Source organism: Drosophila biarmipes, chromosome 3L, assembly GCF_025231255.1.
Source record: "Drosophila biarmipes strain raj3 chromosome 3L, RU_DBia_V1.1, whole genome shotgun sequence".
Lineage (NCBI taxonomy): Eukaryota > Metazoa > Arthropoda > Insecta > Diptera > Drosophilidae > Drosophila > Drosophila biarmipes.
Genome location: NC_066613.1, coordinates 25,576,213 through 25,600,003, shown reverse-complemented (window position 1 = coordinate 25,600,003; position 23,791 = coordinate 25,576,213). Strand labels below are relative to the sequence as shown.

Here is a 23,791-nt window from a genome sequence, read left to right as displayed (position 1 = left end):
AATATGATGTTAGTTTTAGGAGGGACAATCCTTAGAGAGTCTCCTATGACACGATACATGGGGAACTTCGTTAGTCTAGAGTTAACCCGATATTGAGAAATCGACTCCTATAAAATTTAAACTAAAAGCCAAACTAAGTCTAGATCAACTACTTGTTCAGTTCCCTTATGAGATACACTTAAATAGATTTCTAAAACAGATAAATAAATAAACAACTAGATTTCCCATCGCTCTCAAAGCTGCATTGTTATGTTAATTGAGTTTGGCTTTTCTTCAGGTGTAACTTGTTTGGGTATTTGGCTTCGTGACAAATATGAATATTTTTTGAGAGCACAGAGTGGGCCGGCGGTGAGGAGGAGTCGAGTCACGGGCAACCACATCCACATCCACATCCACATCCCCATTTCCATTTCCCTGCTCATACCCATACCCATACCCATTCCCATTGCCATCTCCATCTGCACAGCCTCATCCCCATGCCCATGCTGGCTATACCACCAATCCACATCGGAGCACCGCGAACGCGGAAGTATTTAACGTGTTTGTTTGTCCATGCCAATTCCACGGCTTCTGCCGCCTTTTCAGCTACAGCCAGAGCTCTGAATTCTGGACTGGAGCTTGGAGTTTGGAGGCCGGCTGCAGAGCCGTGGCCTGGCGGAGCAGCGGCCCAAGTCGCCTGGCTCTTTCATTTGGGTTTGGTGAAAAGTGTTTTGTATGCAAATCATTGAAATTACATATTATGGCCAGTCTTGCAGTAAGTAGCAGTTGGCCTCAAACCGAAGCCAGCCCACTGACATGCACCGTGCAGCCGATGAAGACCTCAAATGGCCAATGGAGAAGGCTGCGGCTGGCAGGCAATTGGCTGAGAACCGGCCAACTGGCCACGACAGATCGTAAATTCATTAGGGCAATGTTTTCGGGAGGTCTGGCCTCTGCAGCCAATGTCTCAGTTGGGTGCCCGAAATGAAAAGAAAGAGCTGCAAGAAACCGAACAGCAAACAAAAATTGAGCTGACAGTCCTTGAGAGCGTTTATGAACTTTTTCTGTCAGCGAAATGTTTGCTGAAAACTAAGGTCTTATTTACGGTGCTGAACTGGTTCTTCAAACAACTCAGTTGGGGACTTAAAACGAGTGTAGTTTTCTAACAAAAAGTAATGGGATATTATTAAAGATCTTATAGAAACTATTAACTATTTCAATGAAAAGTATCTACAAGCGGTGGCTTTATAAAACACCTCGGATACTTAGTTCCCCCTTATTCTTTTTGGGATCTTTAACCTTTATGATGGCCTTCAGCTTATGATAGCCATAATTTAGTTTTTCTGCTGCCTCGCATTGAGCTTCCTTTTATTGGCACCCAAACACTTTATCCTTAGAAAGTGCCTCGCTGACCATAAGGAAACGTCAATCAATTGGAGCACAATTTCTCCGCACTCACACGCACATACGGTGCCGAATGGCAAACGGGGCGTATGAGCAATTTCTAGTGCGAATAGGAAACGAGGGGCCTGGATGGCATACTAAGTCGACTTTAATTAAAATGACAGACCATTAGAAACGAATTGCCCAGATGAATACTTTTACGGCTTGATTTGGCGCAATTGGAAAATGGAAAACAGCAATTGGGCGCCTGTGCGGTTTATCTGGAGGAAAACCCGAAGACCCCGCGGCTCTCGAGGGAGGGGGTTGCTTCCGCTGCGGCGAAACGAAAACCGATCATTAAAATGCACAGTTGAAAACGCAGGTGAAATCTCATCTTGCGGCTCTTGCGGTCTTACCAACCAGCCACATGCCACACAGCCTGGCCCACATGTCATGCGTTTCAGAACTGTTCCAACGGCCGCTTTCTACGAGCGATTGAATAATGCCAGGGCTTCATTAGGGCCTTCCGCGAAGCATGCATTAATTGATTTGTTTCGTAACCAAAATTAGGTAATTCGAAAAGCAAAGAGCCAAAGAAGCGGCGAGGAAAACATTTAAACGCTCAAATCTTCTTCGACTGGGGCACACGTGAAAGTTCATAAACGAAAGCAAAACGTAAGCTAAACATTTTGTTTGCGGCGCGCTCACACATTGTCATTAAACGAGAAATGAAGCAGAACAGCGTTTGGGCCATGAAAGGCTTTTGACGCGTCCGCAAAGGGTGGAGATGGCCATCGGGAGGGGGTCCATGGGGTACGCCATGTAGGCAGAGCGGCACCAGGTGCGCAGCGATGATCATTAAATGCCAAAAAATGACCGGCGAATGAATGCAGCGCATGAAATGCCCAGTGTCCAGAGTCAAATTATAGCAAAAGCAAAGCTAAAACTTTAATGTTTCGAATGCCGCGCTTCGTTTCGTTATCGTTTCTCATTTCTCCGCGGCCGGCGAGCATATTAAAAGTGAAAACATGTCTCTATGCTGAGGCCCAAGCGCAAGGGACGGCAGAGGCCAAATTGGCATACAAATTGCGTATACGTAATTTTAATTGATCATTTAAGAGATTTAGTTTCTTGATGCCCGCTTTATGTAAGCATTTCTTTTTCCCCTTTCTCGGCGATATCACACTCGCGTATTATGCTAATTTGGTTGCGCATTTAGAAGGATTAATGAACGCCACTGACAGATGGATGGGGGCGATGAGTAAAAGTTGGCAGTGTCTTATGACACATTATCTAATAGTCGTGCTTCGATCGTAACCAACACTTACTTATGCAGACGAGAAGTTAAATAATCCAGAAAAGTGAGAGCTAAGAGTTCTTGAGAATGTAAAGTGGCAAGTATCTAAAGGATATTTCGTCGAATCGTCGTGTGTCGATTGTAAGACCAACTTTCTTATGTAGCCTAGAAGTTAAGTAATGCAGAAAAGTGAGAACAAAGAGTTCTTGAGAATGTAAACAGCCAAGTATCTAAAGGATGTTCCTAATATTTTATGACACATTATCGAATCGTCGTGTGTCGATCGTAAGACCAACTTTTTTATGTAGCCTAGAAGTTAGACAATGCAGAAAAGTGAGAGCAAAGAGATCTTGAGAATGTAAAGAGGCAAATGTCTGAAGAATGTTTCTAATATTTCAAGATACAATATCAAATCGATATTATATTAATTTACATTTAAGTTTTTTTTTTACTATTTTTAATAATGTTTTATTTTAAGATTACTTCTTGTCTAGTCTAATCTAGATGCTTACCTACATATTCTCTTTTATAGACCGTATCATCAAGTACCCATTTCTGCCCACACATCACAGCTTCCTTAGCATTCACCAGCCAAATCGAGTTAGCCCACCATTTTCAGCATCTTTGAGGCTTCCTCCTCTCCACGGCAGAAAAAGCTGGAAGCAAGTGAAAGTGCCCAAAGACACATTCAATTTCGAATAATTTCGCTATCAATTAATAAAACGCGCAACGTGCATGAATGAGCGAATGCGAATGCTCTGCTCTACTGGAAGAGATTAATTGCCGGCCAGGTTGAGGGGGCATCATTAGCACATCATTACTGTCCACCGGCTGAAAACTGAAAACGTAAATCTGTAATGATTACTTTGGACATTTGAATGGGAAGTTTGGCATCTTTTTTGCGATGAGCAGAGTGACGCGAAAGCGAAGGTTGGCCGGTTCCATGGTTCCACAGCTCCACGGTTCCTTCCTCGCCAGGGCGACGATGATGCTTTCAAAACTGCACGGATCCGACATAGAAGGCCTGCCCTCCAGCACTCGTGGGCAATATCTCTTCCCAAAAAAAACCAAATCCGTGGAAGATCTCATGCTGCGTAAGCGTTTTGGCGCAAAACGAAGAAAGTGCTGCCCGTCTAAAGGCACTGGAAATTATTTTTAAGAACATACCTTTATTTTACTATACATGTTCTGATGGAAAAAAAGGATACATTAACATAAAACGAAAAGATAATTAAAATAATAGTTGACCCATCCCTAGCTTTGAGAGTTGTTTCAAAGCTTATAGATAGGCACCTTATTTTTCTCCGTGCAGCCTTGGACGCTTCTTGGTGGCATTTCTCCTCGCCATGATGCTCAACTATTGCCTGGCTGAATAGCGATAAAAACGAAAAGCGTGTAAAACATCGCGCAAAACACAAAATCAATTGGAAATTTTACTTTCGACGACAAAACGACAGATCTCGCATGGAGGCGGAAGAGGCGATGAGTGAGTCTATAGCGAAAAAACGACGAGACGGACAATGTGGAACTATTTGCGCGGTCCTATGGTGTATAATTAAATTTCTTTCCAGTTTGATTTTCACCCTCCAAAGCACAAGTCATCCCGCAGACAGAGTTCCCAATGCCGTGAAGGGTTTTAGCTAGACTTCGGGCCTGTCACGGCCGCAATGAATTTGGCATTTGGCCAAGATGCCAAAACCAGAAACGACCTGACAGATATTTATTCTTATAATATTCCACGAAAGGAGGGCTTCTTCCACTCGCACAAGAAATGGGAAATTAATTATACAACCGGTGAGCTAAAAATAAACCTTATAAAAAGCAAGCCAAAAGTCTTTTCCCGTGATTAAAAGTCTGCTGCTTCTAAGCTTTGTGGTAAAAAGGCATTAATCTGATGAATTTATCTAAATTGTTCTATAAAAACTATGCCTTAAATAAGCTATTTAAAATGAAAATGTATTTTATATGCAATATTCATTCATTTTTTTAAGCAATTATCCCAATATGTAGTTAAAAATATATATTTTTGAAGAACCCAGAAGACTGCTTATGTAATCCAGAGGCCCAATGCAGCCTGTCTCCTGCTCATTGTCCTGCCTTTGGGCCATTCTCCAATCGCCTAGCCATTCCCCGCCTAGAACCCGAATCGCTTTCAACATTTCCGCTGCAGCTTCAATTACTTTCGAGCCGGTGGAAATTTGCATACAACCAGGTGGAACACATGAATTAATATTTGGCTATTGGCCATATTTAGCTGACACAACAATAGACGCAGTCCATGTCTGGCTCTAACCATGTGAAAGCCGAAAGCCATCCGAGATCGCCGGCTCGAGAGCGCATTAATGATTTCTCACATGGAGCGGGGATGCGATTCGATGCGAGGTAAGGCCGGTGGATGGTCTGATCTTGGCCCTTGGTCTCTTCTCTTGGCCCTCTGTCTCTGGATGTCTCTGGGCCCGGCCGATACATTGACCCAGTGGACAATTGGTATGCAGCATGGCTAGTTGGCTTGGGCTTTGGCAAGCTCAGTAGCGAGATGGGAAAAGCAAACGCCTTGGCATTGCTTTCGATTTTGAACGATTTGGCATGCCCTTGCAGAGAGTATAACAATTTTATTAAAGTGTATAGGTGGCATGGAAACAACCTTTCAACACCGTTTCATAGGAACATTAAAAGTAATGTCTCCAGAATAGAAATAGTATCATTTAAATATTCGGGAGACTATTGTAGTATTTATTTTATGTTAACTTTTCATGATTTTGCTGCGAGGGTATAACAACCTCGCCGTGCCTCAATCAACCTGCACTCTTTGCACGTGTTGCAGTGGCTGCGAAAGCAAGTTATTGGCAAGGTTTCCTAGTTGACAACGCTAACGCCTTTCACCTGGCGGGCTGACGAACCATGCTCCGCCGTCGAAATGAGACGGGCAGTCAAATTAAAAACCAATCAAATCGATGGGAAGTCAATGATGCCGCAGAGGCAGCCCCAAGACGAAGACGATGCGTCGGTAGTCCACATCGCCAGTGGGGGGCACAAATCTGGCTATTTTGGTGGCGACTTAGCATAAATTTGCATAAGCAGTAAGGTCCGATTCGTAACTGTAAACATAATGAAACGAGCGCTTGATAAATAACTTCAAAAGGCCTTCTGGAAGAGCGAAAGAGGCGGAGGGAAAGAGCTGAGTCGGAGATTTCCATTTCATGCATTCTACTCGTCAAAGACATTTGCATCTGGGCTGGGCGAGAAATGAAATATGTGCCACACCAGATCGGCAATGCGATTAAGATATCAGCTTTGGACTGCCCCGCCGGAGAGTGCCGCTCCACAAAGATAGGAGGTGGGTTGAAAGCGCTCGGGTATCGGGAGTGCTGAGCGATGAGACATGGAGAAATTGACACGAATCCACAAAAGAAGTGGTAAGTACTGGGATGAGGCATGGTCCCTGCTCGGGCGTCATGGAGCTGGAGAGACTGCAGATGCAGTATCTTTGGGATGACAGTACTTAGATTTTAAAGGATAGTAAGAAATCCATTTTAAATTCCAAAAGTCTTGACTATCTTAATAATAATATATTCATATATACTCGTATAATCAAGAAACCTAAGAGTAGTTACAAAAATAGTTTAATCTATTTCCCATTCAATATACTACATTGTCCCTGCTCTTTGTATTAAAGATACAGATACAGTATCTTTAGGATTAAAAATATGAGTCGTAAAAAAAGGCACAAATTCTTTTTAAAATCCTAAAATTCATTAAAATCTTAATCATTTTAAAGACGTTATATTCATTAAGGCTGTATGGCACTTGCTAAAATGTTGAAAAGATGAGAGGTTCTTTGTAAAAAGGCTTCATTATATTAATAAGTTTAATTCTTAAATACTTCTCGTCGGAAATTAGGCCAGTGTCATTGGGCCTTGGGACCTTAAACTGGCCCCTAAAAATTACTGAACTTATTTCCCATTCAATCTATTAAGTCCCAGAACTGGATGGGCCTCCCGTTTGGCACGCTGCCATCGCTAGCTCCATTGAAATGGAAACTGGCCAGGCTAACTGGCCACTTGGCTAGCTGGCCAACTGACTGACTGACTGACAGCCACACATCGTCTTTAGAAATGGCGCACAAAAGACGAGCTGCTGCTGCTCAGCATAGGAGTTGCTTCGGCTTGGTCTGCTTTTTGATTTTTATTTCCTCTGTTTTGCTTTTTGTTTTGTTTGACGAAATTGACTTTCTCCATTCAATATAATTAATAGTAATATTCCGATGCCCTGGCTGCACACACGTCTTCAGAATGGTAACACGGTGAGCTCGGAATGTGGGCAGGAAGTGATTTGTTATTGCAGGCGTGCATTAGAGATCGCGAGGCGTTCGAAAAGCCATCACCTCCAGCTCGCAGCGAGATCCGCTGCACGTGCACGGCATCTCCATGGGGGATTCTCCGGCGGCTTACTGCTCACCGTGTGGGGAATTCGCACCGCTCCACGGGGCGTATGGGTAGCAAGTGAAAAGCCTGGAATGCCAGCCACTCACCCGGGCGTATGAGTGATGCTGCTCCGCGGTTTATGGCCATTTTTCTATGCCCATATGTATGTGTTTCTTAACAAAGATCTGCCACACTTTGTTGTTTATGCAAATTGCCTTCATCCGAGGGCGCTGGCAGCTCACTTTCAAAAACAGAAGACAGCCAGCATATTTGGCCAATATTTTAGGACGGCTTCTGCGGCTTTTACTTTTCTCCTTAGCATTCCGTTGGCTGAAATTAAAAGTAGTTAGCCAGACGCTTCTGTTTTGGGTTTACATAACGAGGGGCACAGAAAAAGAAATAGTTTGACAATGCCAACTAGCAAATAAGGCAGTGCGAGCACGCACTGTCCGCCAGGCGATGTGTGAATGATGTGCCTGGGCCAGAGCAAGTGGCCACATGGCCAAATGGCCAAATGGCAACCAGTGGCCATTTCACGTTCATTGACATGGCTAATGGGCAGCGGCTAATGGAGCTGCTGGCTTGGACTGAAAAGTGGTGCAGGGCGGCCGCAGAAGCCAAGCCACCGACACAACCGACACGTCTCAGACGGCGTTTCGCCGGCACGCGTTTGTTTTACCTAAGAGGCGGGCCGAATATGTTATTTAATGCATTGGCATGCACAAATTAAGACTCGTTATAATTGGGGGTTATATCACACATAAGCGGCGCTTATCTAATGCCGCTCGGCAGACGCGAAGAAAGCGGCGCAATTAGACGAGTTTTTCTGGCCAGTTTTTGTGTCAAATAATAGGCCCAAGATCGAGTGATTTTCGTGCGTGCTGCGTTGTCGCCGCATTTGAAGTTTTTCCAGCCGTCGATGGAGGAAAATGCGATGAAACGGGTGCGCACCCTAATGAGATGGTTAATAGGGTAGGGGGATAAGTTGAGTCCATAATTTAGTGCTATCATAATTATCGCCGGTTAATTTTAGTGGGCACTCGCTCTAATTTTCTCAATATATGTATTTCCTAAGTGCCATTTAAAATTGTTAAAAATAATGCTGTGTAATTATGTAAGGTATGTTAGTTAAACGGTTGTATCTCATTTTGTATTACTATTTTATATTTTAATTTAGTCTTTATTTCATTCTTTCATATTTATAATTAATATTTTAAGACATTCGTACGTGTTCAAATACAAAATAGTATTTCAGTAAAATTCCTAAAAACTTATTTAAGACTTTAGGCATAGAATTACTTTTTCCTGTGTTGATCATTATTTTTGTAAGGCATTTCAGAAAATCTAGGCCACCTATGTAGTCAATCTCCATTGATTAGATGTATTTCGCCCGTGTGGAGCTGATCACGGGTGGTCAACCTTTACGGAAGAACGTAGCACTCGGCTCTTAATGGCAGCACACTTTCGCACATTAAAAGCGGCCACGACACCGGATTGCGGATTTTTTATTTGCATACTTAAGGCCAGCTGAAGAGCTCGGCTAACATTTCACTTTTAGAGCACATTTTATGCATTTTCTTTTAGCGCCATAAAGGCAAATGGATGGTCGCACGCTGCTCTCACAAACTAGCCGGCTCCCCTGGAGATCGTTTGCACTTTGGTTCGGCATTCAAGATTCAAATTCCAACTTTGGCGGTTTCCTCAATACGAACCAAAGCTGACTGGCGCGAAACTCAAGGCAAAGCTTTAAGTTCGAAAAATGGTTTTCGAAAACAGGTGATGGGCATCACATGATTTTTATTTAAGACAATATATATTTATTTGCTTTGGATTGTAAAACTATTTAAAGAAGCGCCAGTGGTTCCATTCATAGGTCGAACATTTTGTTTCAAATTTCCCGCCAAAATCTAGCTGTTTTTACGGGCTACTTTAACAAGAGTTGGCAGCTCGATAAAAGCTTTTCGAAATCAGCTGGCCGGCCAAACATGTTTTTATCTACGGAATTATCTTTCCGCGCTCCCACATCAGGCCACCACTTTGCTGTTGTCGTCCGCAAATCCCCAAATCACTTATTCGCTGCGTTCGATTGGGAGTGGTTCGCCAGTTTTGGTCGCCAAATAAATCAGTCCGTGTTCCTCATTCTAAATCCGGCAGTTTTAATATTCTGAAAGGTAAGTGGATCACTCGGCGGTTATATAAAGCGGCTCTAAGGCTGCGATAACGGTACCCACCCCCTTTTATCTCATCTCTCGCGCTTATTTACTGCACTTGGAACGCTGACTTGCACTTTATCTGAGCGAATAAAAAATGGAGGATTTGCAAATCGGTCTCGATATGCAGATTGCAAAAGAACTCGAGCCTTGTTTATGCGAAAAATTTGCGTTGTTTAAGTGGATGCATAGCCCCTGGCCCCAACCCCGACCCCAACCCACTTACCACCGAACACCGAACTTTCCCCGCCGGTCTGTTTTTGTATGCAATTTATCTGTCTGCCGCCGTGTTTGTTTTTTCTCTGCACCGGTTTGCCTCCTCGCAAGAGATACATAGATAAAATGAAAAGATGGGCGAAAGAGAGCGGTATAGTTGGGGGACAGAGACAGACACGTAGGCGTTCTTCCACCTGATTCTCCAGGTGCGTCCAAAGTTTAATCACGGATTCGTGTCGACATTTTTAATTAAACCTATACAAATACTAGGCAAATCTGCGACTAGATTGTTCGCGAACATCTCCAGATAGCCAGAAAAGGGCTCGTATTTCTTTAGGACTTTTGCAATCAGCAAAGTAGAACCGTCTTCATTAAAGAATTCTACTTAAATTTCATTTCTGATCATAAAATATTTATTTTTATAAAGTCAGTGCTTACCTTTGTTTTTGAGAACTTTCTACATTTTACCTGGAATCTTAGTTAGGTGAGAAAATTAAAACCAGTGCTGGTTTCGTAACTTTTTAATTTGTCACCTAAAAAGCAAAACACTTGTTATAATTAAACAAAATTCACATAAATTTAATGGCAGGCTGTTAACTATTTTATGTTGTTTGATTATATCAAATAAAGAAGATCAAGAAGAGGATACTAAATGTTCTAGGTAAATCGTTCTAAATTTTACGTTCAGTCCAAAGTTCAAAGATTATCTTACGTTGAAAATATGTTGAAATCTGTTTCTTGCATTCATATTTAAATCCAGAATCAAAATGTTTTCAAATAATTAACTTTATCTACAGTTCCACAAGGGTTTTTTTAGGAAATAGTTTAATAAAACTACTTTAAGTTAAATTAGGAAATGAGAAAATTCCAGATTGATTAAATATAGAGTACGTGAGGGCTACGTCAGCATGTTTATTTACCAGTGCCAAATCTTATCAGAAGGAGTGGAGTTTGATATTGTGTACCGTGTTCGAAGAGTGCCAGGCAGGCATGAAAAACCGCTTGTGAAATTCGCTCGGTGAAAGCATATGTACATAAATACGGCTTTTTCGGTCGCCAACCCCTTTTTCCACCCAGTTGTGGGCGTGGCCCCCGGCTTATGGCGTGTTTAGCGATCGCGCCACCGCGGCATGTTAATTAGGTTGTGGAAGATTGGACAGAGGATCCAAAGATCTCTTTATAAAAGCTAGACACTGACGGTTTTTAAATTGATGAAAAGAAAAACCCGAAAAAATCTCGCAATTGCTATTTTATTAGGCAAGCGTGCGGCATTGACTGGGTTGATAAGAACGCAGACATTTCGAGATAATCAAAACGAGCCTCCTTCGCAACAATAAAACACATTGGCGCCAAAGTTTAAAAATTATCAAAGCTTTGACATGTCATTACCCATCACTGTTCAGTGATATCGTTATCGATATCCACCACGGCAGCTGGTGGAAAAATTTAAATGACAAGATAAGTGTTAAATATTCTCGAGTGCCACGCGCTTTTTTGAATAATTATTTTTAGATTCACTATCTGCTCAAGCCGCCCCTGAACTTAAAATAAAAGCGGTTAGCCCCCAAAAGTGGAAAAGTTTTTGCCCAGCTGATAAAAGCAACAGTTGGTAGTGGAGAGCGAGCGAGAGAGCGTGGACAAGCAGAAAGAGAGGGGGATGCCACCCGCAATGCCAAAGCGATAAACAAGGCAGCCGGCGATAACGATTACATGTTTACCGTTCGCCGAGTGTTTATTGTTATTCGCTCTTGTAACACAATTAATTAAAACTGCGAAGTGCGCCGGGTGCTGTGAGAGCAGCTTATCAAAGTCCGCCGGCTAAATCTTATCTGTCCGGTTATAAAGTACGTTGTGATTACGCCGGTTGCGCAACCATTCCATCGGGCGGAGAGTCTCGAAGCGAAACTGCAGCGAATAGCGGCACTCCGCAGTTATCAGTTACAGTTGGGACGCCGTTGACGCCCACAGCCTTGTCCGGAGCTCTCTCGCCTTCCCGGGGTTCCAGTGTCAGTCGTATTGTTCCAGATCCAGATTGGTGACAAAACAATTTCGTCTCTCGTTTCCAGTCGGTTCACTCATTCATAATTACCAAGTTGTAAAATGTTCGCCCTGCGCCGCACAGCCGCAATGATGACGTCGGTCCACCGGCAGACGCAGCTCAGCCAAGCGGTTTTCCGGGCCAATTTCGCCATCAGCGCCGCGGTAGGTTCTCCTGTTTGCTCCTTTCCTGGCCTATATCTCTCTGCTTTCCTTTCCAATTTTCTGGGTAGGGTGGGTCGATGTTTTGGAAACAGTTTTTGAGGGCTGAGTTTGTTGATCCAGCTTAGTTTCGTTACTTTTATGATCAATGGGGAGAGATTAAAGAAAATACACATAAAAACGTTCCTCAAAGATCGACCCACCCTGTCCCAGCCGGAACAAAGTTCACTCGGCTTTGACCGCCTGTCACTTTCTCATCGTTATAAGCATAAGTTTCGCCTGTATCACCTGTGTCTAGGAGCCCAGTACCCACAAGATATCCATGGATAATGAAAGGATTGCCGCCGCGAGTGAGGTGAATGCCCCTACACGCCAGCCCTCAGACACAAATCCATTTTTCGCCTATATATGTACATGCATAGCTAATAAGATCTCCGCCCTGCCCCCAAGCACTCATTTGTGGTATGCTCCTCCGAACAGATGGCCCAGAAGATCAAAGCCGGACCCGTGGTGGATGTCCTCGGTGACGAGATGACCCGCATCATCTGGGACTCGATCAAAAACAAGCTTATCCTGCCCTTCCTGGACATCGAGCTGCACACCTACGATCTGGGCATTGAGTACCGTGACCAGACCGAGGACCAGGTGACCATCGACTGCGCCGAGGCCATCAAGAAGTACAATGTGGGCATCAAGTGCGCCACCATCACGCCCGACGAGAAGCGCGTGGAGGAGTTCAAGCTGAAGAAGATGTGGAAGTCGCCCAACGGCACCATCCGTAACATTCTGGGAGGCACTGTCTTCCGCGAGGCCATCATCTGCAAGAATGTGCCCCGCCTGGTCACCGGCTGGCAGAAGCCCATCGTGATCGGTCGCCACGCCCACGCCGATCAGTACAAGGCCGTGGACTACGTGGTTCCCGGTGCCGGCAAGCTGCACCTCACCTGGAAGGGAGCTGACGGTCAGGTGATCGATGAGGTCATCAATGACTTCAAGGGACCCGGTGTTGCCCTGGGAATGTTCAACACGGACGACTCCATCGTGGACTTTGCTCACGCCTCGTTCAAGTTCGCCCTGGACCGCAAGCTGCCGCTGTACATGAGCACCAAGAACACCATTCTGAAGAAGTACGATGGTCGCTTCAAGGACATCTTCGAGGACCTGTACAACAAGCAGTACAAGAAGGAGTACGAGGCGGCGGGCATCTGGTATGAGCACCGCCTCATTGACGACATGGTGGCCTATGCCATGAAGTCGGAGGGTGGCTTCGTGTGGGCCTGCAAGAACTACGACGGTGATGTGCAGTCGGACTCCGTTGCCCAGGGCTACGGATCTCTGGGTCTGATGACCTCCGTGCTGCTGTGCCCCGACGGCAAGACCGTGGAGGCGGAGGCCGCTCACGGAACGGTGACTCGTCACTTCCGCTTCTACCAGCAGGGCAAGGAGACCTCCACCAACCCCATTGCCTCGATCTTCGCCTGGACCCGTGGTCTGCTGCACCGCGCCAAGCTGGACGACAACGAAGCCCTCAAGCAGTTCGCCGAGACCCTAGAGCGGGTGTGCATCGAGACCATCGAGGGCGGTGCCATGACCAAGGATCTGGCCATCTGCATCAAGGGTAGCATTAACGCTGTGGAGCGCAAGGACTACCAGGAGACGTTCGAGTTCATGGACACGCTGGCCAAGAACCTGGAGGCCGCCCTGGCCAAGAACGCCGCCGCCGCCAAGTGACTACCCGGCACCCAGTTGCAGGCCTCGCATCTCTAGGGAACCACTCAGCGAAGCCCGTCCTCGTCACCATACCATTCGTTTATATAGATGTGCATGTCCTAGGCTAACTATCCGTGTCCTCGATGCATGTTCCACACTGTTCATTGTCTCTGCGAGACGCAAAAAACCCCTGATTTCCCCTTAACGTCTAACGGAAAAGAAATTTCAAATAAATGTATTTTTACACTGGACTCGAGAGGTCTTTAACCCAGTCGAGGGTGGGCTCGTTACGAGGCCCCCGGTCCACTTGTGCGGCTTCTTGTGGGCCCGGGTTTATTGGATTTGCCAGCGATGTGGCCACAGTCGTGTTTCAACACTTGGCGGCACCACACCGAGAACATTCAAGCGGAAGGGGATCAGGATCGTGAGAGGAGGGAGAATCTATCGATGCTAGCCGCGGTACTGGGCTATGGCTACCTGGTGGCCTACGTGATCTGCCTGCTTTGCTGGCCGGGAGAGGCGTATCCGGCCAGCAGTAGCTACCGGGATCTGGATATTTGCAACCACTGGGACGGACGGCGGCACTTCCTGGAGCTGGGCAGTCCGGCAGGAGAGTTGCATGCCCGGAATGTGACCACCACAGCCTATCGGGTGAGTGTGTCCAGCGGTTCTCGCAAGGATTGGGTCAGAAACAATAGATTACGAAACAGAGCTCACCGCTGGGCTTCAAGAACGATGCAGTGGCGGGCGATGTGTGGTACCAGTGCAGTCTGGAGCTGGTTACCTGTGCCGAATGCGTCATCCGGGTGGCCTTCACCTACGCGAACTTCTCAAAGAGCTGTGGCAACACGGGTGGCAAGTCCATTATGTGTCCCTGCGAGCACATCCAGTTCTCGGAGCCGCCCTACGACTCCACCATTTCCGGTCAGGAGTTCTGTGGCGATGGCAAGGTGTTCCGGAGCAAAACCAGGACCCTGCAGCTAAAGTTCTTCTACAGGGTCAACAGCGCCCACGTCTTTTCGCTGCAATACTTCTCAGAACGTAAGGTTACTTGCTGATATAATTTAGATTCAATAGAATTCCATCTACATTTTGGCACAGGAAACGTTCGGATAGTCAGTGGTTCCCCCAAGCAGTCCATCGTGGGAAACGGAAGCACTAAGTACCAGCCCCAGGTGATCTCCACGCCGTACTTCCCCATGCCGTATCCCCGCGACTACGGAATCGAGCACATCCTGACCTGCGAGGCGGACAACTGCCAAGTGCGCTTGGACTTCACTGACTTCCAGCTGGGCCTGGCCTCCACTTTGGAGATCTTCGACTCCAACGGCCAGATGTTGGACTCCTACACGGGTGAGCACTTCCGACCGCCCATCACGGTGAGCAGCGGAAAGTCGCTACTCCTGCAGTTCCGCGGAAACTCGGCCACGGGAGTGGGTTTCCGCGCCGAAGTCAGCTTCGTGTCGTCCAAGCAGCTGAAAGACGAGCGACTGGTGCCCTACACAGGTGAGTGTGATTGATTCAGTGCACTAAAAAGAATACTTAAATTAAAAAATGGAGAAAATTGAACAACATGTTTCACAGAATTTGGAAATCTAATAAATATTATTTATTTTAAATACTTTTAAGTCGTAACCAAGAACTCTAAATTGTAGATTTAAGTAGACTGTAGGTAAGAATTTAAATAGTTTTAACTAATTTTAGTTTTTTGTGTAGGAATAGGGACCTCTGAATAATTGCCGGATAAGCCGGACACTTGAAGGTCTGCAGGCAATTGTCATATTGATTTTGGCAGTGGGTGGTGGGCCCTTGACGAATATCAATGTCATTGCAAGGCACTGAAGTGGAAACTAGGTGACACTCTGGATCTGGTTAGGTCTAGTTCGGTAAGACAATCGATTTCTTGGATCATTGCTTAAAGGGTGGTGTCGCCACCGCTCATAAGCCGGAAAGGGGTTGGATTGGTTATGCCTTGTTGGGGCAGGTTGGTCCGGATATAACAGTTCATGATGCAATACCACAGAAATAGATAGCTTAGGCTGCATAACGCTAGGAAAATAAATATGGGTTACGCAAAATCAATGCAATGATCCAATATTATATGAATTATGATTACTTATTTCCTTACTTAAATCCCTTTAGATTGTGGGGGAATGGTCACCGGACCCGGTGGCGCCATCACCATGATGAACATGATCGAAAATGCCACGGACGTACGGCTCTTTGACTGCATCTGGATTATCAAGCCCGGCAACAACTACATGATGATGAAGACCCACATCTCCCTGCGGGTGGACGACTTCTATGGAATGGCCGCCCGTTCGGAGCTGACCATCCGGCAGGGCACCACCTCGGATGCCGTGGAGATCGAAAACGTGATGTGGCCGAACAACGGACTGAGCAAGGAGAGCCATGTGGCGCCCATCCTCAATGGCTATTACATTCGTCTGCGGGGGGTATTCGGAATGTCCTCCAAGCTGGCCATTGTCTACAGCGTCTTCAACTATTTGAGTAAGTTGGAAACACCCAATCTTAAATGTTCTTATTTTCGAAATTAAACTTTCCTCTGATCCGGGAAAAAGCCTTCTTAAAATCAAGAAGAAGAAGCTCTCAAGTTTTCGAGTGTAGGTAGCTACATATATAACTGTGTTCCTATCGCTTAGATTGCTACATTGGCTCGGAGTTTCTGTGCGGGAACAACCACTGCATCTCCATTAGACTCCACTGCGATGGCTTCGACCACTGTGGGGACGGCAGCGACGAGCCGGACTCCTGCGAGGAGGACTGGGCCCACCTGCACCACGATCGCCGCTGGTACTCCCACAAGCCCAACTACTACTTCCCCAAGATAGACCAGTATCCGGACCTCAAGACGGCCACGGGCATCTTCATCATCAGCACGCTGGGCATATTCGGAGTTCTTTCCGGCTGGATGGTCATCCTGTACAGGATGGGCGTGAGAGCACGCCACCAGCGGGAGCTGCAGAGTCACCTGCAGACGATCAGTGAGCTGCTGGATCGCCAGGACGAGGATCGCACGCCTGACGAGCCTCCAAGCTATGAAGCGCCACCCGACTACGAGGAGGTGATCAAAGTGGGCATGCAGCAGGAGCTTCGGGAGCCACGTCGCCAGCGACGCGCCCGACGTGGTCCTCCTCGGGATCGAAGCTGCAGCCGCGCCGCCAGCAATTGCACCATGCAATCGGTACTGCCACTACATCGCAGCTGCAGCCTGGAGCGGGATCAGGAGCAGCCCAGTACCTCGGCGGCGGCCATGACCCACGCAGTGGCTGCCACGGACACCACGGAGGATGCGGAGCAGGTCCAGACGATGGCCCAGCGGATGCTCCTGGCCACGGCTATTTGTGGTAGGTTGACGGGTTCCCCACACCCCACTCAATCCCTATCCCGCCCTGCAGTCGCTAACTTACCCACAGAGTCCCACTTGCAGGCAATGCAGGCACGTCTCTCCCGGCAGCAAAGGAGCCTGCGATCCGGCTCAAATCCGTGGGGATTTCAGCGGGCCCGCCACCGCTATCCGCTGGGGGTGAACTACCCACAGCCGGTGGGCCAGCCACGACGCCCGGTAGCACGGCAGATGAGTGCACCCAGGGAGGCGACTCACTCAGCATTTCACTCACTCTAGGCCTGCCCTCCACGACGACCGAGAGCACGGCCACCTCCGACCAGAACCAGTACCAGCATCAGGGTCAGGAGCAGACCAGCAGCAATTGCACGGAGCACACGTACCTGAAGAGATCGTGGCTGGTGGTGCAACAGGTTCCACCTGGTAGGGGTTACAGGGTCCGGAGGCTGCGGCACACCTTCTCCTCCCCCGAAGCCTTCACTGGGGATGAGCTGCATGTCCCGTATCCGGATTTCCTGAGCTACGGCACCAATCTTCCGCATGAACGGAGTAGCAGTAACTTTGGCTCCGAGTTGTCCAGAGATCCATCGAGTTATAGTGTGGGAAAGCGAGCTCGCTTGACTGCCGAGGAAGCAAGTGATTCGGAGACCATTACCAGGGAGCTGGAGCACTCCAACCAGACCCTTCAGTCCCATGTGATAGCAGAGACCCCGTCGAATCACAGCGAGAGTGAGAGCGAGGCGGAGCAGAAGGTTTCCTGCTTCGGTGCCGTGGCCCAGCGACCTAAGAGGCGCCATCGCGGTCATGTGAGGAGCCGATCCTTCAGCAATGCAGGTGGTGGCAGTGCCGGCAGGCGGCGTCACATCCAGCGCAGCTCGTCGGCAGATCTTCTGATGAACTATGCCACTATGGCGGTCTCGACGCCACAAAAAAGATCCGAGGGTGTGCAGCGATTGTTCTTCATCTGAGAGGGGACTTAAGATTGGGGTGCGAGCAAGCGGAACGATAGTATTAAAGCCTGGTGTGATTCTGGTCGGGATCTAGTCACCCTTAATCAAACCTCTTCCTCAGTCGAGGTTATTAACTTATTGGATTTGGACTTTAAGGCACAGCTTCAAGCTAAATGATTATCTCCAACTCCACCAAGTTAACGTAGACTGGGAACTGGTTTCAACGTTTGTATTCTATATTATATATACCAAACTCTAAAATAAATATTTATTTAGCTTTTAATTGGTTACTTTATTCATTTATAGCGTTATACGTGTAGCAATAGTCAGTGCAGGTCAAACTGTGCCCCAGATCAGGTCATAAAACAACAACAAAGCTCCTTCGCCCCAAGTCCGCAGGGATTCACGCCCATCCACCAATTGATCGAGGGCACAAGCTGACGAGCAGCGACTTTCGGGTGCCTCAAAGGTGCAAAATAATAAAAATCTATTACTCGCGTATATATGGAAATCAAAATGCACACTTGTATATGTATATATAGACGAATATGATAAATAATACCAAGGCGTAGTCAATGCCGTAGGTCTGCCTGCTATCCAGGTCCGCCTACGCTGTATCCGTCTTTTCCGGACTGCTGTTCCTACTGCTGCAGCTGCTGTTTGAGATTCTCGGCGAGGGACTTGCCCGTGTCCAGGGGCCCCACTATGTTGCGCAGACTGTCGATGCTGTTCCGCAGCTTGGTGGCCTGGAATTTGCTGGGCAACTTGGGTGACCCACCCACCGAGGCAAATGCAAAGGTCTTGTACTCCTGGGCAGCCATCCGGAGGGATCAACAAAATGGTGTTAAGTATACTATACTATTTATAGGTAACGGCGTTTTATTTGCAACGCAAAATATCAATAAAATCATAAGCATGGGAGCTAACAGAAACAGCAGGAAGGTTCAATGCCTGCGTGGAGTCGACTAAATAAAGATTCTTCATGTGGGTATGTCATGGTGTGAGGTTTAGCGAGGGTTTAAATTAAACAATGATAAGAAATGGCTGGGTACTCCCAGAGAGCCTAAAGTATTTCGAAAAAATTCTTGGAGCTCAGCTCTCGGGCTGATTACCCATATCTTAATTTTAGAAATCATACATACAAAAACTTAACATAAAGAACTGAAAGAATATCAGATAGTTGGCCGGATCACTGGTCCCTAAGTTACCTGGTTGCCGCTGGGGGAGCTGGCCTCGCTGAGAGTCGTGGGCGCCTGGCCCATGTAGGACTGGAATGTGGGCGTCGGTCCGCCACTGCCATTATCCCGATGGCCACCGCGGGTGGTGACCTTCTCCTGCAGCGAGTTGAAGGTCTTCGAGAGCCAAGGCTGCCAGCTGTTGCGGTTCGTCTGGAGTTCACTGAGCGTATTGCTTAGCTGATGGTTAAGGTCCTGGTTTTTGCACTCCGCCTCCACCTGGGCTAGTTTTGCCTGTGCCAATTCCAACTCCAGTTCACGGATACGCTGCGAGGCGGCATTGAGCGGATCAAGCGGACCCAGTGGGTGCTCATTGGCATTCCGCATGGCATCTGTTTGCCGCCTAGTCTTGCCGCCATCCGACTTGGCGTTGTCATTGCTGGCGTCGATCTGCTGCTGGCAATCCTGGCAGTTGGAAACCATGTGCTGAAGGCAAGAAGGCAAAATAATACTCCAAAGTACATAATGCTTTTTCTATGAGCACTCACCATCACTTTGCCCAGAGTCTCGCTGAGCGTGTTCATGTCCTGCTCCTGGCGCTGGATGATTTGTTTGTATTCCTGTATAATGCCTGTGTGCTTCTTCTCCTTCTCCACGGCTCGCTCATTGGCTGAGGTCAGCTGTTTGTTGAGCGCATCAATGTCGGCCTGCATCTTGCGCCTCTCCTCGCCGAAGCGGTTCTCATAGATCTGCGCCTCCTTCTCCAGACGCTCCTTGTGCTGCTTTTTCAGCAGGAACTCTTCCTCGTACTGCTTCAGCTTCTTAATCTTACGCTCGCAGGCCTGTTTCATCACCTTGCGTGCCTGGCTGGAGCTGCGGCACTTCTTTGGCAGCGTAACCCGAAAATACTTGAGAATGCCCTCGAAATCAAGCTGGCGCAAATCCGATTCGCAGATTGACAGCAGGGTCACGGCCACCTGGAAGAGAACAGGTAGTCCGTCCAGCAGGAAAACATCCAGCACATGGAACACGAAGCACAGCGGGAATCGGGCTGTATACAAGGTTAGGAACCACTGGGAGGCGTACATGTGCGTCTCGATGCCGCAGGCTGTGAAGTGCTCATGCAGCTTGGGCAGCTGGTCCTTGATCAAGCGCTCCAGTTGGTAGAGACGCAAGTAAAGGACTTCGAAGCCCGCCTTGTAGAGATCGCGCAGACCGTAGTCGTACATGAGGGCCACCAGCACACAGAACGCATCCTCCTCGGGCATCTGATCGGAGGTTTTATAAGAAGTTAGTATACTTTGCATGTAGATTTAATTTAATAATCACTCACATGGAGCAGCAGACTGGCCGCAATAAAGCTCAGCCCCTGACAATAGCCGACCTCGCTGTCATGCACCGCATACGCCTTGGACACCTTGAAGAGGGCATCCTGACCAGAGCCGCCAGTCTCTTTGAAGCATTTGTGCGCCGGGAAAGTGCGATGGATGTCCCGCTGGATAACGGTCTCACATTTGGTTTCCTGCAAGCAAATATTGAATTATTTCCGTTCCACAAGGAACTGCCAAAACACTCACTTTGGTGATTAGGATCTTGTACTGGTCATTCATCTCAAACTTGCCCTCGACATTGGCCAGTTTCTGCCAGATCTTCTCACGCAGCGCCTCTGGAACTCCAAGACGAACCAAGGGCGCCAAATTCTTGGGCCTCTTCTCGCTGTCCCACTCCCGCAGAATGGGATCCCACTCGTCCAGCGTGTCCTGTGAGCAATCCTTGGACACCTCACCAGTGCCGCTAAGCAGCGGTTCATCCCCATCACTGCTGTAATCCGAGGGACAATCATCCTCAATTGAGGCAATGGACGAACTGCGCACGATGCGCGATAGATTATTCATGCCCATCTTGAGCAGCGAGGAGCTCTGCTGGTTGCCCGGCTGCTCCGTGATCTCCTCCGAAGGGTCAATACTGTTCACTTTCCAGTTGGACTCGTCGGTGCGCTTGAGGTGCAAATAGAAGCGCAGCGTCATTGGCCGCTTCGACATGAAGTGGTCCATGATACGCATTTCACTGGCCGACTGAATGGTCACTGGGGTCTCGATGACGAACCTAACCGGTTCCTGGATTCGCCGCATCACAATGTCCACGGCCACGGTGAGATTGGTCTTGGACGACTCGAGGTTCAGCTGCTCAAAGGCCTTTTCCTGCGCTTTCCACTCGGCGCGAATGGTATAGGGCCAGGCGGAGTTTTGCTGGGCACTGCTGTCTGATTCGTTGGCCACTCCGGCTCCACCTGGAGGAACGTAGCCCATGCTGTGCATGTCAATCAGATGCATGTCCTTTTGAACCACCAGTTTACCCGGTGCCACCAGGACGCCAAAACATCTTTCGATATGCAATGGTTGAAGAATATTCGACGGAGTCTGCTTGACTGTGATGCACACCTCCTTATCGGTGTTCGCCCTAAGCTTAAAGCATCCCCTATCCCGCGGAACTGCGGCATACGAGTTCTTCGCCACCCTCTCGCGAATCTCCAATGACACTATGAACTCATACCCGGCCGTGTTCAAAGGGTTCCCGCTCAAATCCGAGGTCACCGAATTGGCCATCTCGACGGCCGAATTGAGGCTGCAACTCATGCTGGGCGGATAAGTCTGGAATGCCTTTTGGAAGCAGGCTGCGGTAGAATCAAAATAAACCACTGGATGAAATCACTCCCAGGCTAAGTTTATAAACTGACTCACCGCTGACTTGATTGACCGCCTCGGGAATATGGCACCGAAATACATGGCACTGAAACAATGCATCCCCATGCAGCCAAGTGAATGCAAAGCAGCCGTTCTCCACGGTGTCCACCGGTCCTCGGTAGTACAAGATTATGCTGGATATCTCATAGGTGGCAATAATCGTATTGCTCTCCGCATCGTGGAGGCTGGAAGAGGAGCATTGCGGTCAATCAGTGAGTCACTTAAGGGGTAGTAAAAACTTTACTCACACCACCAGGCCATCGGAGCAGTTCGGTATGCTGACGGTGATCTTCAGGCCCACCGACTTGGAGCCACTATTCAGTTCACCCATGATGCGATAGACCTCCGTCTCTGATTTGGGGGCATTGATGTTGGCAGCGCCCAGGTAGGTGACTCCGGAGAAAATAGTGCAGCCCTGATCGATCTCTGAAACTGTTAGAGGAATATTTTTTAATTGAAAGGTCAAACGGGTTGTTAAGGAAACCTATTGTACTTCGGCCAGTTTTCAGTTACAGATCAAAGGGAACTAGGAGCTTTTGGGGTTGTTCTTGTAAATATTAGAACTTTCTTATGTTAGCTGGACTAAGTGACCTACTTACCCTCCTCGTCGGTGGTGTCACCCTTCTCCGGCTTCATGGCATCCTGCTTCTCCTCCAAGCAGGCGGGACTGGCGTCTATGCAGTCATAGAACACCGAGTGGCCCACTCTGTTTGAGCTGGAGGCATCGTCCAGGGTCTCCTCGCTCTTGGGCGAGAACAGGGTGCAGGGGAAACGCATCTCGGGATCGGCAGATCTCCCGCCGGAGCCCGTGAGCGGCAGGGTTAGGGACTTTTGCTGGTGACTCTGCAGACGTTGCGCTATCTTCTCCCCAGCGGCAGCTGCAAATATGTTAATTGTCAATTACGCGGCGAGCAATAACAAGTAAAGAATTATGCGGAATTTTGTTTAAGGAAAGTATTATTATTCGGTTTGTTTGTCGATTGTTTCCATGACAGCGTAGCACTGCGGCTCTGCGCCGATAAGATTGCAGCTGGTTGGGCTTACATAGCAATCGCTTGGTGTTTCCAATTTAGGAGCGACTGCGACGATGTGTGCACAGCTGGCGTTGGGCAGCGACTGAGTTTGGTTGTGGGGCAACCAGGGGCAACCCAATCCACCCTCTCAGTTGCGTTTCTCTACTCACCTACGCCGCTTTCCAACTCCAGATCCCTCAGGGCGTCCGTCATCTCGTGCTGCATGTCGCTCAGGTTGCGATTGTGGGCCATGTCCAGGGTGGGTGAGCGATCTCCTCCAGCTTCCGGAGAGGATAAGGCCAGAGCGCTCAGAGATGTGGGTGGTTTGCCCGCCACCTCCGGCTTGATCCTCTCCTGGCTGACCACCACCTGCTTCACCTGCTCCATGGGACTGGCCACATTGCTGTCCGTGACAATTTCGTACTCCCCGCTGGTCGTTATCGAGGATTCCGAGGACTTGGTGCTCAGATTATCATCCATTCCGAACACTCAAGGTTGCTCAGGTCCGGGGACTCCAAATTGGTTTCGCTCTTTGTTGTTGTGTGCGAGTGCTGCGTTCCGATTTTCTTTTATCGTAAGCCCTACGAATTGCGCATTTTCAGGGCAGGTAAACAAATCAATTTCCACTCCAAGGCCGCGCACTCGCTTTTTATAGATTTCGGCTTTAATTTGTCCAATTTTCAGCGGAGTCGCATTGTTTGGCTTGGTTCCGCCGTAAATCGATGACGAATCGGTACGGTTCTGTTGGCTTTTTGGGGGCGTACACACAAGCGCATGTGTGTCACACGGCGCCCACTTCGCGGGGGTGGGCGTGTCGAGGGGTGGTGGGCGGTGGGGTCGGCGGGGTCAACAGTTTGCTGCCGTTGCCTTTGCTTTTGGATTCCTATGGATTTTTCGTCAACTAAGGTTTATGTGGGTGCCTGTTGTCAACACTGTGGTTTATTTTCTATGGCCAACACTCTGCGGAACTGTTACACATGGCTTTGACCCCGTTTTCATGAGTTTTTCATGGGTTTTTCCAACAATTTTCTCGCAATTTTCCCACTGTTTTGTTTACATATTTTTCAGCTAGTGGTGGTCGATAGGCAGCTGTGTTTATCGATAGCGAACAGCTGCTTCGCGTT

At 48.0% G+C, this 23,791-nt stretch overlaps 3 protein-coding genes across 6 annotated transcripts; 2 read left to right on the top strand and 1 right to left on the bottom strand.

Annotated features, from left to right (window-relative positions):
* The first annotated feature begins 9,086 nt into the window (after positions 1 to 9,086).
* Positions 9,087 to 13,669, top strand: LOC108034966 (isocitrate dehydrogenase [NADP] cytoplasmic). 3 transcript variants are annotated; one of them, XM_017110275.3, is made up of 4 exons: positions 9,104 to 9,254; positions 11,576 to 11,711; positions 12,007 to 12,063; positions 12,159 to 13,669. In XM_017110275.3, exons 2-4 carry the CDS (start codon positions 11,610 to 11,612, stop codon positions 13,437 to 13,439), a joined length of 1,440 nt encoding a protein of 479 aa, XP_016965764.1. In that variant the 5' UTR covers positions 9,104 to 9,254; positions 11,576 to 11,609; the 3' UTR covers positions 13,440 to 13,669. The 3 variants fall into 3 exon arrangements, with proteins under 3 accessions (XP_016965766.1, XP_016965764.1, XP_043951375.1); XM_044095440.2 differs by lacking the exon at positions 12,007 to 12,063 and having other exon boundaries at positions 9,105 to 9,254; positions 12,189 to 13,669; XM_017110277.3 differs by lacking the exons at positions 11,576 to 11,711; positions 12,007 to 12,063 and having other exon boundaries at positions 9,087 to 9,254; positions 12,189 to 13,669.
* Positions 13,670 to 13,762: 93 nt separating this feature from the next.
* On the top strand, positions 13,763 to 18,018 carry LOC108034964 (uncharacterized). 2 transcript variants are annotated; one of them, XM_017110273.3, is made up of 6 exons: positions 13,763 to 14,069; positions 14,129 to 14,459; positions 14,520 to 14,924; positions 15,561 to 15,929; positions 16,082 to 16,786; positions 16,870 to 18,018. In XM_017110273.3, exons 1-6 carry the CDS (start codon positions 13,770 to 13,772, stop codon positions 17,751 to 17,753), a joined length of 2,994 nt encoding a protein of 997 aa, XP_016965762.2. In that variant the 5' UTR covers positions 13,763 to 13,769; the 3' UTR covers positions 17,754 to 18,018. The 2 variants fall into 2 exon arrangements, with proteins under 2 accessions (XP_016965762.2, XP_016965763.2); XM_017110274.3 differs by having other exon boundaries at positions 16,856 to 17,181.
* Position 18,019: 1 nt separating this feature from the next.
* LOC108034963 (rab GTPase-activating protein 1-like) lies at positions 18,020 to 23,766 on the bottom strand. Its single transcript, XM_017110272.2, has 9 exons — positions 22,838 to 23,766; positions 22,254 to 22,532; positions 21,903 to 22,086; positions 21,652 to 21,839; positions 20,488 to 21,584; positions 20,244 to 20,432; positions 19,459 to 20,178; positions 18,944 to 19,396; positions 18,020 to 18,544 (listed from the first exon to the last, which is right to left on the bottom strand). Exons 1-9 carry the CDS (start codon positions 23,145 to 23,147, stop codon positions 18,377 to 18,379), a joined length of 3,588 nt encoding a protein of 1,195 aa, XP_016965761.1. The 5' UTR covers positions 23,148 to 23,766; the 3' UTR covers positions 18,020 to 18,376.
* Positions 23,767 to 23,791: the final 25 nt, after the last annotated feature.